This window comes from Nicotiana attenuata, unplaced genomic scaffold (assembly GCF_001879085.1).
Source record: "Nicotiana attenuata strain UT unplaced genomic scaffold, NIATTr2, whole genome shotgun sequence".
Lineage (NCBI taxonomy): Eukaryota > Viridiplantae > Streptophyta > Magnoliopsida > Solanales > Solanaceae > Nicotiana > Nicotiana attenuata.
Window position 1 is genome coordinate 207,700 of NW_017670935.1, and position 18,578 is coordinate 226,277.

Here is an 18,578-nt window from a genome sequence, read left to right on the forward strand (position 1 = left end):
ACAATAACTTAAGGACTGCATGTCCTTAAGTTTTGAACTTGAAACTATAAGTTAAGGACTGCCTGTCCTTAACTTTTGAAACTGAAACTCAAAGTTAAGGACAGAAAGTCCTTAAGTTTTGAACTTGAAACAATAACTTAAATGACTATCCTTAAGTTTTGAACTTGAAACTATAAGTTAAGGATTGTTTGTCCTTATCTTTTGAACCTGCATGTCAAATTTAAGGAATGCATGTCCTTAACTCTTAAACCTGCATGTCAAACTTAAAGACTCATGTCCTTAACTTTTGAACTTGTAAGTCAAAGTTAAGGACCTATTGTCCTTAACTTTTGAACTTGTAACAGTAAGTTAAGTACTGCTTGTCCTTAACTTTTGAACGTGTAACTGTAAGTTAAGGACTGTCTGTCCTTAACTTTTGAACTTTAAACTCAAAGTTAAGGACTGCATGTCCTTAAGTTTTGAACTTGAAACAATAACTTAAGGACTGCATGTCCTTAAGTTTTGAACTTGAAACATATCCTTAAGTTTTGAAAGGATTGTTTGTCCTTATCTTTTGAACCTGCATGTCAAATTTAAGGAATGCATGTCCTTAACTTTTACCTACATGTCAATAAAGACTCATGTCCTTAACTTTTAATCTTTGAACTCAAAAGAAACAAAAACAAGGTAAGAAGAAAGAAATTACTGTACGTAATTGAGACATCTGCTCAAAAATTCAGAACTTGAAAATTTTGGTGATGCAAAAGGAACTACGGTACGTATTGGTAAAAGGAATAGTGAAGCAAAATCAGAAGGATCTCATGATGGACCTGGTTATGTCCTAGTAATTGGGGTCACTAATAGACCTGATGCTATTGACCAAGCATGGAGGAGGCCGACCGTGAAATCGCCTTGGGTATTCCAGATGAAAATGCAACGCGAAAGAGAGGAAGAAAGGGTAACATTGTCTTTTTTCTATTAGTAGTGGCTATTTTTGCTGAGCATTATAATTAGTGGATAAAAATTAAAGACACCCTTAATTAGTGGCTACTACACGCCATTTTTACCACATTTAAGACCTCTACCACGTATCTAATCCTTTTTGAGTCATTGAGTGACTGAGGTTTGAGTGAGATTACTCTTGCAAAATATGACACCTTACAGACTTACCCAACATTATGTAGTTACCAGAGCATTTTACATTTTAGTACATTTAGTGGACATGACAATTTGCTACACAACATTGTGATATATATACAAAAATTTAGGTGGTGCACCCATATATATGTATCATTATTTACATAGTCTTTCTTAAGAAAATTTGAAGAGATGGAAGATACTCTCATATGAATTTGTGGAACTTATATGTCCTTTTTTCCCCGTAAAATTCTATAGCACTCGTGAGACTGCCATCATAGATTATTGGCTCTTCTTTCAAATAATCATATTCATTTCAGAAACTGTCTACCTTTGTATATATATATGAGGCTTTCTGGTTAGCATAAGAAGAAATATTCCATCATCAAGAAAGTTAATGATTGAGTTAGAAGTAGAAGGGTTCATTCAAAGCCTCAATTTCCATAGCAGACATATTCGATGAAGGAACTAAATTAAAAATTATTGCAGAAAAGAAAAATCTTTTGTAATTTTAAGGGAATACGGTGTAAACCTTCTCAAGAATATCACACGGATTTTCCCCTACTCCGAGTATGTGAAGGCTATCCTTTCTTTCCTTTTGGCATGATCCGTACGATACAAATGAAACGAGCAAATGCACAACTTCCATAAAATGACTCTATTCATAGAAGTATTAGAGATGCTTATGTTCTTGATTCCCCATGTGTCATATTATTCTATCATCTGTTCATGGGTCTCAAAAATACGTAAGTTGGTAAAGTTTATTTCATGATATTAATCAGAGGCATAATGGTCCTATGACGTACCGAGAGATTTTATTAACGTATTTCACATGCATTTATACATGCACATTGACCTATGACCAGATGACGTTATATACGCGTATATATATATATGGGATATGAGAAAGGTTATGGCGTTATATATGCACCACCACCTGATCAGCTGGTATACGTTGATGATTTGCCCACAGTGGCCGAGATGATATGATGGGATGCCCTCAAAAGCTTGATGATGTTATGTACGTACAGACCTATGCATTACATGACATTTATATGCATATGCATGACACTATAAGTATTTCATGATTTACAGAGCTATCCAGACAAACAGGTTGAGTCCTTTACTCCATGTTTCTTCCATGTCCTTTATATACTAATTTACATGCCTTCAATACTCGGTACATTATTCGTACTGACGTTCTTTTGTTAGGAACACTGCATTCATGCCTGCAGGTATAGATAATCAGTTTAACGAGCCCTCATATTAGACGAGGTTAGCATTCAGCGAAGGATCGGTAAGACTCCACCTCATTTGGAGTGCAGCCGAGTCTATGAGTCATCGTGTCAGAGTTTTGCTAAAGACTTATGGGTAGGCCGGTGCCCTGTCCCATTTAATGTCAAATAAGCTTAGAGGCTTTGTAGACAGTGGTTCATTTTGTACAGTATGTCAGAGGCCTTGACGGCCCATATGTATTCATATGTTAAGAACGATGGTTCATTGATACAGTGTTGGCCCACTTACAGTTGTATATTATGAGTTGTGGCCATGTTGGCCCATGATAGTTACAAAAGGAATGAGTTCAGCCAACTTGAACTATGTATGTTCTAGTTTTGATCGAATGATCATGAGTTACAAAGTAGTTCGCTCGGGCCAGCTCGGCACCGGGTGCCAGCCACGCCTCCCCAGGTTTGGGGCATGACAAAGGGTGTAGGGAAATACCACATAAATTCAGCGTGGTGGGCTGGTCGTTCGTCGTAATATTTTTGGGTTGTTTGACACTACTACGGTAGTCGTTTTGTGTTTGAAGAGATTGGGGTGAGTTGGGCTGTTTTGTAGTATTTTGTAGTAATATATAAGGTTGGAAAATAATGTATATATGTTGTTATTGTTGTGTTCTTGTGTTTTTGGTGTTATCTTGAATTTGGAGGAAGTAAGGTTTATAGAGGAGATGTTGCCCGTTTTAATACAAAATAAGCATGCCGTTCGTTGTGCGATAGTTGTACCTTTCGTAACTTAATGATAGTATTATTATCATTGTTGTAGATTAAGGTGCGAAGAGGCGAGTTTATCTTGGTGACTGAAAATATTGTGATAAGGTATATTAAGGCTAAACCATTCTTCATTTTGGAATGATCCCGTAACTACATGGGTTTGATAACGAGGCATAAAGAGAAGTTCGTACTCCTGAACTTATGTACATTATCCTAGTCTCATAAGTTACAGTATTCTCCCTTAACGAGACTTTATATTCAGTTAAGTATTGTCTTCTTCCAGTCAAGAGAATATATATATATATATATATTAGTATTTTCACCACCATCGAGCTATAATGGGTGGGCAGGCCCCTATTGGGCAACCTCCGATCAGATGGTAAGTTATATACCGACCCTACTGTGGCCGAGAGCCTATGAGCAAGCCTAGAATGGCCGAGATACAGAGCCTAGTATGGCCGAGCACCTATGAGCGAGCATACTACGGCAGAGCAGTTACACATAAAGAGCCTTATAGGGCTGGAGTTACTATTTTACTTACTATATTGAGAGAGATGAGTCAGTATCAGTAGGTAAGCATATCTTCAATTATATTTGACTCCCAAGTACTTTCAGTTATTATATTATCAGTTCAATTTCAGCTTTCGGTTATTCTATTGCCTTACATACTCGGTACATTATTTCGTACTAACGTCCCTTTCGCTTGGGACGCTGCATTTCATGCCTACAGGTCTTGATAGACAGCTGGATAGACCTTCCCAGTAGACAAAGTCAAACATCAGCTTGGTTTGTAATCTCCACTTCCTCGGAATTACCGGGTCTATACCTTGGAGTCCATTTTATATATACAGGTTTGATGGGTAGGTCGATGCCGTGTCCTAGCCATGATACAGTTCAGTTATCCCTAGAGGCTTGTAGACGATTCCTGTACATTTTTGATATCACTATTGTGGCTTTACCAGCCCTATGTAATTGTTTAGTTTGGTATTGCTGGTTGGAGACATTATTTTCAGATGATTCAGAATATGGCCTCATCGGCCTAAATTGAGGGTTACCCCTCCAGAGTTCACAATTACAGAGTGGTACGCTCGGGCCGAGTATGGCACAAGGTTCCAGTCATGCCTCTTCAGGTTTGGGGCGTGACAGTACCTCTATAAAAACTAGGCGAAAATAAGTGCAGCAGGTGGCTAACATTGACCTCATAGCCAGCCAACTCCGCATACTTCGTCAGCATCAAGAAAGCTTTATAAAAGTAAGGAGAGAGTTGCGCCGGGCAGACGTTGTAAAACTGAAAAAATTCCTCCGCTAGCGGACGGAGAGGAAGAGTATAACCAATCAAGAACGGGTAGGCATAGAAGGTACAATACACGGGTCGATGAACCTCCACGATGTCGCCTCCGGCCGAAACAATTTTGACATGGGGTGGGATGCGATACTTGGACCGGAGGTCGGCTATGTGAGGCGGTCCATCTCGGAGAGCATCTGAGCGGGAGCAGGAGCAGGCTCCTTTGGAAAATCATTTCTATCCAAAGGGTTTTTGGGGGCTATCTCCTCCGCGGTAGGGAAGCTATCATCCTCCTCAGCCATGAATTCCTCACCGCCGGGAGGAAGGGACACCGATAACGGAGTGGCATCGAAAACCTCGTCATGAATGTGAGGGGTTTGTGACATATTTCAATAATGAAACGTATTCTACCAAGCCCGAAGAAGAAGATAACAACTGGGTAAGAAAGAGGGGAATGGAACTAAAGAAGCTGTAAGAAACCAGGAGCAGAAATTGGGGAAGAAGATCAAAAGAAGAACAGTACTCATGCAAAGTGAGGAATGGTGAAAACTTCCGTAAAATGAAACCCCCATCTATTTATAGGGTTGGGTGGCGCGAAAATCGAAGTAAAGGATTGTTAATGACACCAAAACCAAAGCGGCAGACACACAAGCGCTGCATCGGCAAGATGCGTAATGATGACGCGCGTGGCCATGACGTCACCTCACGATAGCCACACCAACCACAGCTTCGCTGGCTGTGCCATTTTCTCGACCTCAGCCAATTCGTTCAAATCAACTCGACCAAATTTCTCCTATACATACGCAAATCGGTCCGCTTATCGAGGGCGTGCAAGACCACGACCTCAACAAGTGGAGGGACTAACTGTATTGGTCTAAATTTGACCACTTGGTAATGGCAGATACAGGATCGAGGACGGGATCGACCACGGCATAATAGCGGAAAGCCGTCTTCAAGAGGATTGTAGTCGAGGACGGGCAACTAGGATAAAGAAATAACGGTAGGATAGATTTGGGAATGAATACAAGGAATATTCCTTTGGATATTCCTTATTTTGTACTTTTTAGGGTTTTTTGGAAATAACCCTTATAAATAGGAAGAGACACAGAATAATAGGAGGATCTTCACTGTCTGAGAAAAAAGACATTGTAAAAAAGGTTGACTTGAGAGAATATAAAAAAGTTATCTTGTTCATTGATTATCTTATTCAAGCGCACGTTATTTGATCTTTGTTCACAAGATCCAAAGATTCCATAACCATCTTCGCTTCTCTTCTTTCCACGTTGTTGTCAGGAGAAAGAACCATCCAAATCATACAATAATTGGGTGGTAGACTCTTTCTTATTACATTTATTGCGTGTTTATGCTATCATATTTACTAGCATTCATTGAATACAAACGTGCTAGTTAACGATGTCAAACATCACATATCTTACCGATTTCCTACAATATTTGATCTAGAATTTATTATTTTTAACTAAGATTTATCCTTTGTTTCATCATTAATTAGTTTAACTAAAAGGCTCAACACTTTTTGGTCAAACGGTCTAGAGTTTCTACTTCGCTAGCTAGCATAAATACACAATTTTACAGCCCACTTTTTTTATTAAAAATATAAAACAAAAACAGTTTCAGCAGCAGGAAGATAAGAAATTGAAATAATAATTCATGTCACTGAACTAACAATATTTTACTTTCCAGTTAATGATCATGTTTCCAATGAAAGCAAAAATAGCAATTAGCAAGTCACTCGAACTCGAAGCCTCTGCTCTCGAAACAAAATAATGATAGACTAACGAATTTAATAAAGTTTTGATAATTATGTTATATTTTTATTAATTTTACGGTTATTTGCTACTTTTCACTAGCATGGATATCAGATAACTCTGTTGACTATTAAGCAAACAAATTATCGATCTATTATTTTTGCCCATGTATGAAAATTTGAATATGGGATTTCATAATTCTCAAATAATTTTATATATTACTAACAATATAAATGAATTTCACAGTGTCGAGTGATTTAACAGATAATATCTATAATAAAACAATTTGCTAACCTGGAAGAAAATAAGTAACCAATTTCTAAAATTATACTGCAATGTAAATTTTTTTCATAATTCCTATATATATAAATTAAATCCCTTAAAGTTCTTGCATTTGTATTTCTAGGGAAGCTTCTCTTCTACGGCGTCTGGATTTGAACAGAAAGCACTCAAGTACTGATCATTAAGGACTGCATGTCCTTAAGTTTTGAACTTGAAACAATAACTTAAGGACGGCATGTNTGTTTGGGGGGGGGGGTTAGGAATGTGTATGTATAAATTATATATTAATTATTTATGATTATATATATTTTATATATGGATTATACATATATTATACATATGCCGACTATTTTTAGTTTAAGTTGTTAGGTGTGCGGTTATTTAGGTCAATTCTTCATTAACGAACTAACCATCTCTTATGAATGAATCCGGCCCAATAATATTTTTCAATGGGCCTAATTAAAATTAATGATATGTAAAATAATATTTTCAGCCAGTCATCGTAAACCCTTGCTCTTAATTAATCTTCTTTCACCCAAATTATGTATACATTTTTGTAAAGTCATACTTTACATAAATTATGATTTGTAAATTAACATATCCAGCTTGTTATATATATATATATTTTAATACAAATACTAAGTGTAATTTTGTTTCTTGAAGTGATCGAAAGAATGAGGTTGGGTTATATGGAGATTTGTAAAAGAGCATTAATTACTTTCCTCTTCATTACTCATCATGAATCATGATTTATAGTTGCATTTTGTCTTCTCTTGCATGCTAGCTGTGCATAAAAAGTTTCGCCACTTAACAAATCTTCATGCATGCTTCCACATTTTTCATGCAAAGTTACTTGTAATTAAAAATACAACTTTTTACATGCAAAGCCACGTGTAAAATACAAAAAAAAAAAAAAGTTGAAATATATTACAATGTTAACAACACAGTATATATAGCCCAAATCAGATTTTATTCACTACCATCATTACATGTACATACTTCTGAATTTTTTAAACTTTTATTTATACGCACGTATATATGGCTGAAATTCAAAATTAGCGAGATTTACAAGTAGTCATTCAAGAATAGCCATAATTTTAAAAGTAATCGAAATTTAGCCACTTTTTATGTAAATATAATTCTAAACGAAAATATTGTTCAAAATCCGAAAAATACTCCAGTATAATGTACTGGAATTCCAGCAAAATATACTGGAACTCCAGTATATCATACTGCAGCTCCAGCAAAGTATACTGGACTTCCAGCATATTATACTGGAGTTCCAGTGTAATATACTGGACTTCCAGCATATTATACTGGAGTTCCAGTATGATATACCGGTCCAACATAATATGCTGGAAGTTCATACACAGATGCACCGATCTCCGGTATATTATGCTGGAACTTTCCGTATTTCAGTAAAATAATAGCTATTTTTTAATGGCTTTACAAATACTGGCTATTTTTGAATGACCAGTCCAAAAACTGGCTTGCCCGTGCTATTTTTACGATATGTATTGGTTGTATATGGGATGAAGTTTACGCTGAATCTGTCCACTAAGCTGGGCTTGGGCTTCATGAATTGTAACTGCAGCAGCTCCAGAAAACCCAATACCGCATCCCCATGTATTATTCGCACAGCAGCCTATTTGCACAGTGCAGCCACCTTTTTAAAATCTTTACACCCGTAGTCAGTTAAGGATTTTTAGCTAGGGGCGTGCATTTGAATCGGTTTATCGATAAATCGAATCGATTATTTGTTATCGAAATCGAAATCGAAAAAATCGAAACCTTATTGAAACGATAACGATAAGCATATGTACAAATCGATAATCGATATGTAATTATCGATAAGGGTCAAAATCGAATCGATAAATCGAATGCACACCCCTAGACTGTAGACACTTGTTAAATGAGTAATTACCTATTTATGTAGATTAATATAACATACAGAATGTATATATATTCCGCTACTATTTTGAAAGCGGCTATATAATATTATTTTCCCTAATCTATACCCTTTCCTTTACCCTAAGTCCCTTACCCTATTATTTCCTCTACCACATTTAAGGAATGATCATATTTAAAGATCAAGGGAATGAAGTTCAAATTAATGGAAAACAAAATTAGCCGTGATGATGTGTTTTGTTTTGTTTTTTTATACCGTTGGAGTGTTGGTGGCATACATTTGATCCCTTACTTTAGTTTTGTTGCATGTGCTTGTTGACACAATTTTTATATTATAAATGGTGTTCGTCTTATTTTAGCTTCTTTTTGTCCATATTAGTTAGGCGCGTTTATAGCGATATACTTTCCGTGGAATCCCGCAAATTTTCTTATTGGTGTAATCGATAACCGAATCGATAAACGCCCCAAAATCGATAAATCGAAATCGAAAAAATCGAAACCTTATTGAAACGATAACGATAAGCATATGTACAAATCGATAATCGATAAGTAATTATCGATAAGGGTCAAAATCGAATCGATAAATCGAATGCACACCCCTATTTTTAGCATTAAAACTACCATTGTGGTAGGACCGGTAAGTGGGGATGTTCATAAAAATCCAAAAATCAAACCAAACCGAAAACTGAAACTCCAATGCGATCAAAAAAAAAATCGATACTTTTTAGGTTTGGTTTGGTTTTGGCTTTGAATTTTAAAAACCGATCAAAATTGGTTTGGTTTTGGTCATAATAAAAAAATAATCGAAAAAAACCCGAACCAAACTGACTGTAAAAATAGCTATTTAAATTTATTATTACACACACACACACACACACACACACACACACACACACATATATATATATATATATATATATATATATATATATATATATATATATATATATATATATANATTTTTAGTCTAGTTCTTATTATAATCATCTAATTATTTGCCTTTCAATTCTAGTTTGATTGGAAGTTTTCTTTTGCTAAGTAAAAGAATTTATTTCATGTTAAAAATAATTAATTTTTAATTGAGTACTTAAATTATTCATCACTATTTTATTCAATTATCATCAATAAATCTTGGTAAATGATAGATTTCTCAAAGAGCAATTGATTTAATAGTGTTACATTGAAAATGTAGTCGCCGGAATATGCGTTTGGTAGTTTATGTCCCGTATTTAAGAAAAAAATCGATAAATAATTGAAAAAACCGACAAAAATTGACAAAAACCGAATCGATAAAAACCCGACTTAATTGGTTTGATTTGGTTCTAATATTTGAAAAAACGACTTACTTGATTTGGTTTCTTTTTAGGGAAAGACGACCCAAACCGAACCAGAACACCCCTACCGGTAAGTGAGATTTGAATTTTGAATATAAAAAGTAAATTTAAATTAAGTGGGTGTTGTTGAAAAAACTTGTTCTCTTCATCTAGCAACTCTAATATACAAGATTTTATGGATTAAATCAAAATACCATCTAAAAATCACCATTGTTGCAAACATGAAGAAGTGAGCTAATTTGAATTTTATATTATAAAAAGTGAGTTTAAATCAAGTGAATATGTTGGAAAAAGATGAAAACTTTGGAAGGGATGAAGACTGAGTAAATAAACAATTGGTAGTTTGGCATATTATTATATTTTTGATATTTTGCATCGGAGGAAGATGGATATTTGAGATCACATATTATGCTGGAACTCCAACACGCGAAAAGTTCCAGCATAATATACTGGAGATCGGTGCACCTATGTATGAACTTCCAACATATTATGCTGGAACTCCAACACGCAGAAAGTTCTAGCATAATATACTGGAGATTGGAGCACCTTCTAACTTGTCTTTCTTCTCCAATTTTTGCCAATAATCCTAATAAAAATATTTGAAATTTTGTCTTGACAAACCAAACTTCAGATATATATGTCGGAGTTCGCTTGCATAATTATAATACCAAAAACAACTACAATAACAATATATTCAGTATAATCTCACAAGTGGAGTATGAGGACGGTAGCGAGTATGCAGACCTTACCTTTATCATGTGAAAGTAGATAGGCAATTTCTGATAGACCCTCGGCTCAAAGAAAGCATGTTCACAACACAATCACAATACCAAACTTCAATCAAAATTTATAAATTTAAATGCGGATTTTTGCAATTTCAGTCCTGTTGTTTCTAAAGTGGCTAGATTTATAAAAATTCATAAATTTAGGTAATGGCATAAACAAGATTCCCAGAAACGGGTATCTGTGCACCCTTGCGAAGCCCAAACACCGAAAGTTTTAAAAAGCTAGACACGGTAACACGTGGCTGTTTACTATTGGTGGAAACATGTTGGAGTCGTCTCTTATTGGTTACTTAGCATTAAAACCACGTCGCAGTTTAATTCAGTCGTTAGATTTCATTTTTCAACCGTCGGGCCCCAGTCCACCGGTTCAGCTCAGCAAAAATTCACAGAGACGACAGTTAATCCTGTTGAATTCTCATAGAACAAATTCCAAACTGAAAAAAGCAATTTCCAGATTGTTCGATTTCGTCGAGCAGTAGATCTGTTTACAAACCCTAGATTTTCTAGGGAATCAATCGATATGGCGCCCGGAAGATCAAAATTGTTCTTTTTATTGTGCTGTTTGTCATACACTTTAATTGCCATTGCGTCGTAAGCATTTTTAATTGAATTTAATTTCACTATGTATTTGTTTGTTTATAATTTGGTGTGCGAAATGTGCTTTGTTTTCATTCTCATGGAATTTGTTCAATGCGTTACAGGAAGAGTTATTATGACATATTGCAAGTTCCGAAAGGCGCTTCGGACGAACAGATCAAACGTGCTTATAGGAAGCTTGCTTTGAAGTATCATCCTGATAAAAACCCGGGAAATGAAGAGGCTAATAAGAAATTTGCAGAAATCAGTAATGGTATATCTCTTATAACTTATTAGAAGTTGCTGATTAGAGAAATTATTGAGTATTGCAATGAGAAATTCGTATATGCAGTACCAACTAGAACATAGTTCTTACTAGGAAGACTCTTGGTATATTAGAGAGACGAGTTTAAGTTATGTGCACTGATAGTGTGCAATAGGTAAATTTTAGAAACAAGCCTGATATTGGTAACCTGGAAAGTAGAAGAGTAACCTGCTACAACCGGTAAAATTAGAGTTAAATCCTTTAGGGATGTAATTTCGAGAGTATATTAGAGAACCCCTAGTGTTAGATAACCCTTAAGTGCATAGTATTGAAATATAATGGACCTAAATGGAGCATTTAGATTAGAGGATTTATACAACCAACACCAACTAGCTGGTGGTTGAGGTGTTGTTGTTGTTTATGCAATGAGATGCACTGATATACAGTGGATATAGGGTTTATGTAGCTGACCTCGGCTATTTGAGATTGACTCATATATCTTGTTGTTGCATTTTTTTTTTTTGATTCAATGCTTTATTAGATGACATTTTAACATAATTAAATTAAATGGGTCCGTATAGAGCAGAGTGGATGTAGAGGATTCATATAGGAAAATAATTGATGGTACAGTTGTTGTTGTTGCAATTTTTTTTTTTTGATAATGGGTGCTACTAGAAACGGACTAGATGATATTTTTAGAGTAATTTTTGAAAAGAAATAATGGGTGCCTATAGAATGGTGTGAATATAGACGATTCATATATACCATCCAAGCTAGTGGGGATTGAGGCGTTGTTATTGTTACTTATGTGGTTTGTTAGTTCTAAACTGTATAATTTTGAAAGATTAGTTTTCTGTGGTACTCATATTCTTGAGGGATTAACAGCTTATGAAGTGCTGTCGGATAGTGAAAAGAGGAATATATATGACCGGTATGGAGAAGAAGGTCTTAAACAACATGCTGCCAGCGGAGGCAGAGGTTCAGGAATGAACATGCAAGACATATTTAGCCAGTAAGTTGATGCCCTTTATTCCATGTTTTCCCCAACTTCATTTGGTACTGTTTTTCTCTTTTGTCATTGTACCTGCGTAATTTCGTGCAATATACCTAGTGCGCAGCAACTCTGAGTATAGAGGATTCATATAGACTTCAAACTATTTCTGGGATTGAGGCGAAGTTGATTGATATTGATTGACTTTGTATTGAGAAGCTTGTCTACTTTTGCAAGTTATAAGAAATAAACTATAATCTATATTTTGCATAAAGCTACAAGATATAAGTAGACATGAGGTGAGACTTTTAACACATTCATCAGCTTTAATTGACTAATCTCTAGCTGATTTTGGTAAAGCTATGTCAAAAGGATATTGTCCATTTAATTACTCGTTATAAGTGTAACCTTAAGTTTTATGTACATCGAATGGGTATTCAGCATTTTTTCCTTTAAATAGTATGTTTTTGGTTTAATTTACTGTTTATTCATCCACACCACCACAGATTGGTTGGTATTCCATACCTTGTACCTTATTCATACCCTGAGGTTAAAGGCTTCTACATAAACTTATTTCCCTCCATTTAGCTGTCCAGCGAAATCTCTTTATAACAGTATAAGTTACCTCAGTTACTTGTAAGTTCATGTGAAAAATGTGGCGAAAGCCAATGAAATTTTATTTTTGATGGATATGAAAGAATGAAATGTGAATTAGTTTACGTTCAAGCTATATGATTTAGATATGGATAACAATCTTGGGTTGTTGACTACCTTCTCTCTTTACTCTTCTGTGATGGAACTTACTTTTGATTTTTCGTTTTGTGGCATTTTGGTGAAGTAGGAGCCCTAGAGAGATTTATTTTCAGTTAGCATTTCCAACAACTGAGAAATGCAAAGAGAATCTGGTATAAGCAAGCAGATAAATGATATAAATAGGAAGCGTTTGAGGTAAAATGGCTTGCAGTGAAAGATGTGGCGATTTACCTGCTAGCTAGTATAACGCTTGGGCTTAAAAAGAGTTTCTTAATGATACAGTGGCTTGAAGAAGTCATCTGGTTCTGTGGAAGACAGTAAACCAGATCTGAAATGTATTAAGATAGTGGAGGGAGAAGAATTTCTTGGGTTTTCATATTAGCATTCCATAGGAATAATCCTCACTGTCCGGGCTAGTTCAAGCTTGATATTTTCTGGGAAATTTGAGTTACAATGATAATTTCCTTTCTATTATTTCAGTTTGAGAACTAAATGTAAACTGAATTGGAGAGTTTGCCCCTTACCATTGATATGATATGGCAATCTTTCTTGCTAACAAAGCAATAATTTGCAAGGTTTTTTGGTGGTGGCTCAATGGAAGAGGAAGAGAAAATTATCAAAGGAGATGATGTGATTGTTGATTTGGATGCAACATTGGAAGATTTATACATGGGGGGTTCCTTGAAGGTAATACCTTTATTATTTTGTATATTAATGCTGAAGCCTTCTCCTCAAGTTAGCATACAGACATTTTTCTGTTGCGGCCTTTATCACTAATCTTTAACATGCTTGGATTAGTAAAATACACCATTTATGGTTATAGAAAGTCATTAAAAGCTTTAGGTGCATCCCCACTTCTCTGCAATTTATAAAACCTAATCTGAAATCATCCTTATTTTTATTAACAACTAATAATCAACCCGAATTTGAAAGAAGCCAGAAAATTTATTCTCCCACATCTGGTTGAGATACGTCTTGTATATAAGTTGTTACCTAGAAGGTGTGAAAGTACAAGTCCTTTTGGGCACAACCTTTATATTTAGAATTGTGATTTGACATAAATGGTTGAAATCTAATGTTAGACAGTGCAAGTTCTTGCTTATTTTTGTTTTTGTGATACTGTGGGGGCATCGTGAAACGGGCTCCACTAGCTTACATCTGTTGAACAGTATACTAAACGCTAACTCCACTAAAGGAGCTTTTCAGTGACCAACTTATATGTCTTTTTAGCCAGCTTATCTTTTCTGGTGACATTGGCTTTTAGCATTTTCCTACCTATGTTTTGGTGAATAAAACAGGTGTGGAGAGAGAAAAACGTTTTAAAGCCAGCCCCTGGTAAGAGGCGTTGCAACTGCCGCAATGAGGTGTATCACCGGCAAATTGGTCCGGGAATGTTCCAGCAGATGACAGAGCAGGTGTGGTTTATTGATCCTTGATGCAACAGATGTACATCATCATCCCTTTAGTTCAATCACCTGAACTTTGTTCAGAGAAAATAAAACTTAGTTTTGTGTGGTGTTTCATCTACTTTTAAAATATAACATCTGAATTTTCTTTAACTCCGAATTGTGCTCTTTAGGTCTGTGACAAATGCCCCAATGTGAAGTTCGAAAGGGAGGGCTATGAAATTACTGTAGATATCGAGAAAGGAATGCAAGATGGACAAGTAAGCTCTCGTCTAGAGTTCTTCACTTGTATGCTTAATTTGGTTTAGTGATACTTAATTTGCTATCAAGCATTCCATTGCAATGAACTTTTTTGACTCAAGCTTGTCTATACACACTTTGACATACTTCCTTGTACCCTTTTTGCCCGCTAGTATCGTCAGGAGCTTCATTATGGTATACAGTGCAATTTACTTTATATGTTCTTCTGGCCAGCTTGACTTTTATGTTGCACTCTAGGCACTTGAGCCTTTTAGTGCTGCAACTACTAGTAAAGATTAGCCATTGCTAGATGTTGATATGAGATGCTCCTTACAGTCAACCTTGTTTCTGCAACTAATACTTAAGACTGGCGAATTTAATGTTGATCTGAAGTGCACCTCATGGTCATCCTAAAATGGCCTGGCAGCAGTATATCATAGACCTATTTTTGCAAGGGCTTGATCAATATAGAAGAATTAAAGGAAACATCAAGTAAAAGTTGATCAATTGTCCATTTCTTCTTGTCTGCATAACTATGTGCAACAAATGTAATAGCAACTTATTAGTTTTCTCTTGTTGTTATGTTACAATTGAATAAAATTTCTAAGCTTTGATGTATACCAGAAGCTTGCAAGATTAATAATAGGTTGTCTTATAATCTGGGCTATTAGATGAGACAACTGGGCCGTTTTGGGTTTCGGATTGATTTGTTTAAGTTAATGGTTGGATTTTAAACTTTTGTTGCCAAGATTTTCATGTTGGTTAGATTACCGCCAAGAACCTCGAAATATAAGTTCGATTTTTTTGGTCCGATAAGTTCTAACAATTTGAACCATGGTAGTGATTGTTAGAGCTTCTCTGATCTGTGTTTCAGCTTATTTTTGCTAAATTGACCTGTATACACTCTTTTTAGTGTAAATATCTAGCTATTTAACTATCAAAGGCCTTTCCAGCTATTAGGGTTCACATGTTTGGAATCATAAGCGCTTGTTTGGTGATATATGTTCTTTCATTCTAAAGAGGCTTCGACAAGATAAACGTTACTGTTTCTTAATTTTCATCTATTGGAAATAACCTCTCTACCTTCACAAGGTAGGGGTAACGTCTGCGTACACACTACCCTCCCCTGACCCCACGATGTGGGATAATACTATGTATGTTGTTGTTGTTTGTTAATTTTCAGAAACTTGTGGGGCTTTGAGCAGCACTAATTATTCGAAATGTTTTTTTTCTTGTCATGTCCTACTACACCAAAGCAGAAATATCAATAAACTACTTCTGATTGTTAATTGTCTTTCTCCTCTTATAAGTCTTTGGAACATAGTTTTGGAATAATAAGAAATTTCTTTTGACAGGAAGTAGTATTTTATGAGGATGGTGAGCCTAAGATAGATGGTGAACCTGGAGACTTGAAGGTTTGACTTTATCCCATGCTACACAGAACGGACTTTGTTTTTATGTACGATTTGAGTGTGACTTATATTTTTCTTTATTATTTCTCGGGACAGTTCCGCATTCGCACAGCTCCTCATGACCGCTTCAAGAGGGAAGGAAATGACCTACACACAACTGTTACTATTACTCTGGTAATATTTTCTATTCATTTACCAGAATAACTGACTCCCATTTATTCAACATCGTTTGGTTGAAATTGAAGTTATCAAACTATGAAAGTTGTTGAAGGAGAGTTAAGCTAAGAAATTAGAATAAATGCTGTGCACTTTGGGTCTTAACATACATTGACCGTCTGGAAATCACAAAGATAAATATCCTCTAATTCAAGCTTGTAAAAATTCCTGCGGAGGCACCTCACGATATCTCCTTCCCTTGTGTTTTGTCTTTGTCCACCTCACCCTTAATTGCGCATTACTTGTGCAACTCTCTGATATAGTATACATATAAGAATAATTGGGCAACTTATTTAATGGTGCTGCAGCGACAATGTGTAGATGCCTCTTGTATGTGTTGTATCAGTCTCAATGGATCAGTATCTAGTTTCATGGTGACTGGCACTGATGTCGAGCTCAATTAACCATTTGAATCCCTGCAGAAAACTTTGTTCGTTAATATAAAGACTTTGTTAGATTGTAAATGCTTTCTTGGAGTTTCAATGTGTTGAGACAAAATATTGACCAAATTATATTTCTGTTGGAACAACCCTGAGTGGAGGTGGTCCATGTTTTCAGATGAATACTTAATACTTAGGTGGATGATGAAACTACACTGAGACTTTTCTAGCTCCTGGAAAAGAGATTGGAGCATTACTGTGATCGACAGTGAGGAGAAGAGCATTAGCAAATTGCTTGAATGATGTGTGCACGCCTATTTGAAATGTGTTGTAGCCGTATCTTCAGTTTGTTAGCAATCTTTCAATCTCCATTGGAGATAGAAACACAGTTAACTTTGTCCTAGCGGAGCAGAGGAGAATATGATCTTTTAAAGAACCGATATTTCAGATCCATTTGCTTGTGAGACTTGTCTTCTACTTGTTCTGCAAATAGGCAGTTTGTCTACTTGTATTCACAAGTTATTCTTGATGAGTCACTTGTAGGTCTCCACTTTATGCGTTATGCAGAGTAATCGGTAATAACCAAATGAGTATCAGTAGAATTACATGCATTATAACCTTAAAGGGGTCCAAGTTTTACTCAATTTCCATTCAATACGATGGAAAAATCCAGTAATGCCACTTATCACTAACATCACTCATTTAATTTATTTTGATATTCGATTCACCTTTTAACTTGATCTTAAAACTTTCTTTTTTTTTCCATGCAGGTGCAAGCGCTGGTTGGTTTCGAAAAGACCATTAAACATCTCGATGACCATTTAGTAGATATTGGCACAAAGGTAAATTCTTACCATGCAGTTCTAAGAGCGCTACAATTTCATATAGGTTACCCGATAATTTTGGTGATGAATGTATTCCTCATGTTTGTTATTCCTCAGGGGATCACTAAGCCAAAGGAAGTGAGAAAGATTAAAGGAGAAGGGATGCCACTGCATTTCAGTAACAAGAAAGGCGATTTGTATGTTAAATTTGAGGTTCTTTTCCCCACATCATTAACAGAGGACCAGAAGAAACAGATCAAGGAAATTCTTGTTTAGGTTATACTACAGTCTAGGAGCTTTTTTCTTCCCTGCAACGAATTCAGAAGAATCGGGGGTTGACCTTATGTCAACCCTTTACACTTTTTCTTTTTTACAAACGTTGCATTAATGAATCGGAACTTGCTGTAATCTTCCAGGCGTCCTCATCCTCCAATTTTCAGAGCCCTTATTGTGTCCTAGCATTTTTCCCCGAGTCATTTGAGGTGTAGTTTAAGGCCATTTGAACTGACTAACAAGGATATGATCGAGTAGATTGGCAATGAATTTGCTGCATTGAGTAATTGACATTGTATTGGACCTTGACTATAGAGTAGATTGAAGTACGGACATTTGTTAGCGCAATTTTCTGAATGTCATTTACATGTACTATATATTTGGATGAGGGACTTGCAGATTAGCTGCTGCTTTATTTCGGAGTCTTCTCAATATGCTGTGATGTTTATACTAAATTTGCAATATGTGTCTTTCATATACATTTATTATTTGATCATAGCTATGTGATATTATTCTCACTTTAATTTTTAACTGTCATGGTTAATTTGCTTGGTCTGGCATAAATACCAAGTGCGAGAAAGTGTTTACCGTTTGTTTCATTTGCAGCTATTCTCTGTTCTAATACCATATTCACTAACAACAGAACTGCAATGTACTATATATTTGGATTAGCTGCTGCATTATTTCGAACTCAATATGCTGTTATGTGTATACCAAATCGCAAGTCATGTATTTCATACACATTTATTATGTGATTATAGCTGTGTAATAT

General features: G+C 35.6%; 1 protein-coding gene across 1 annotated transcript; it reads left to right on the plus strand.

Moving 5' to 3' along the window:
- The first annotated feature begins 10,785 nt into the window (after nt 1–10,785).
- On the plus strand, nt 10,786–18,261 carry LOC109244610 (dnaJ protein ERDJ3B-like). Its single transcript, XM_019411731.1, has 10 exons — nt 10,786–11,061; nt 11,172–11,320; nt 12,197–12,323; nt 13,631–13,742; nt 14,354–14,470; nt 14,635–14,721; nt 16,057–16,116; nt 16,210–16,287; nt 17,480–17,551; nt 17,651–18,261. Exons 1-10 carry the CDS (start codon nt 10,991–10,993, stop codon nt 17,807–17,809), a joined length of 1,032 nt encoding a protein of 343 aa, XP_019267276.1. The 5' UTR covers nt 10,786–10,990; the 3' UTR covers nt 17,810–18,261.
- Nucleotides 18,262–18,578: the final 317 nt, after the last annotated feature.

Bases quoted from the DNA above. Each gene is read 5' to 3' on its own strand.
- LOC109244610 (XM_019411731.1), top strand. From the start codon at position 10,991: ATGGCGCCCGGAAGATCAAAATTGTTCTTTTTATTGTGCTGTTTGTCA. The intron at 13,743-14,353 runs GTAATACCTTTA...TGAATAAAACAG, and splicing joins ACATGGGGGGTTCCTTGAAG to GTGTGGAGAGAGAAAAACGT. The intron at 16,117-16,209 runs GTTTGACTTTAT...TTCTCGGGACAG, and splicing joins GTGAACCTGGAGACTTGAAG to TTCCGCATTCGCACAGCTCC.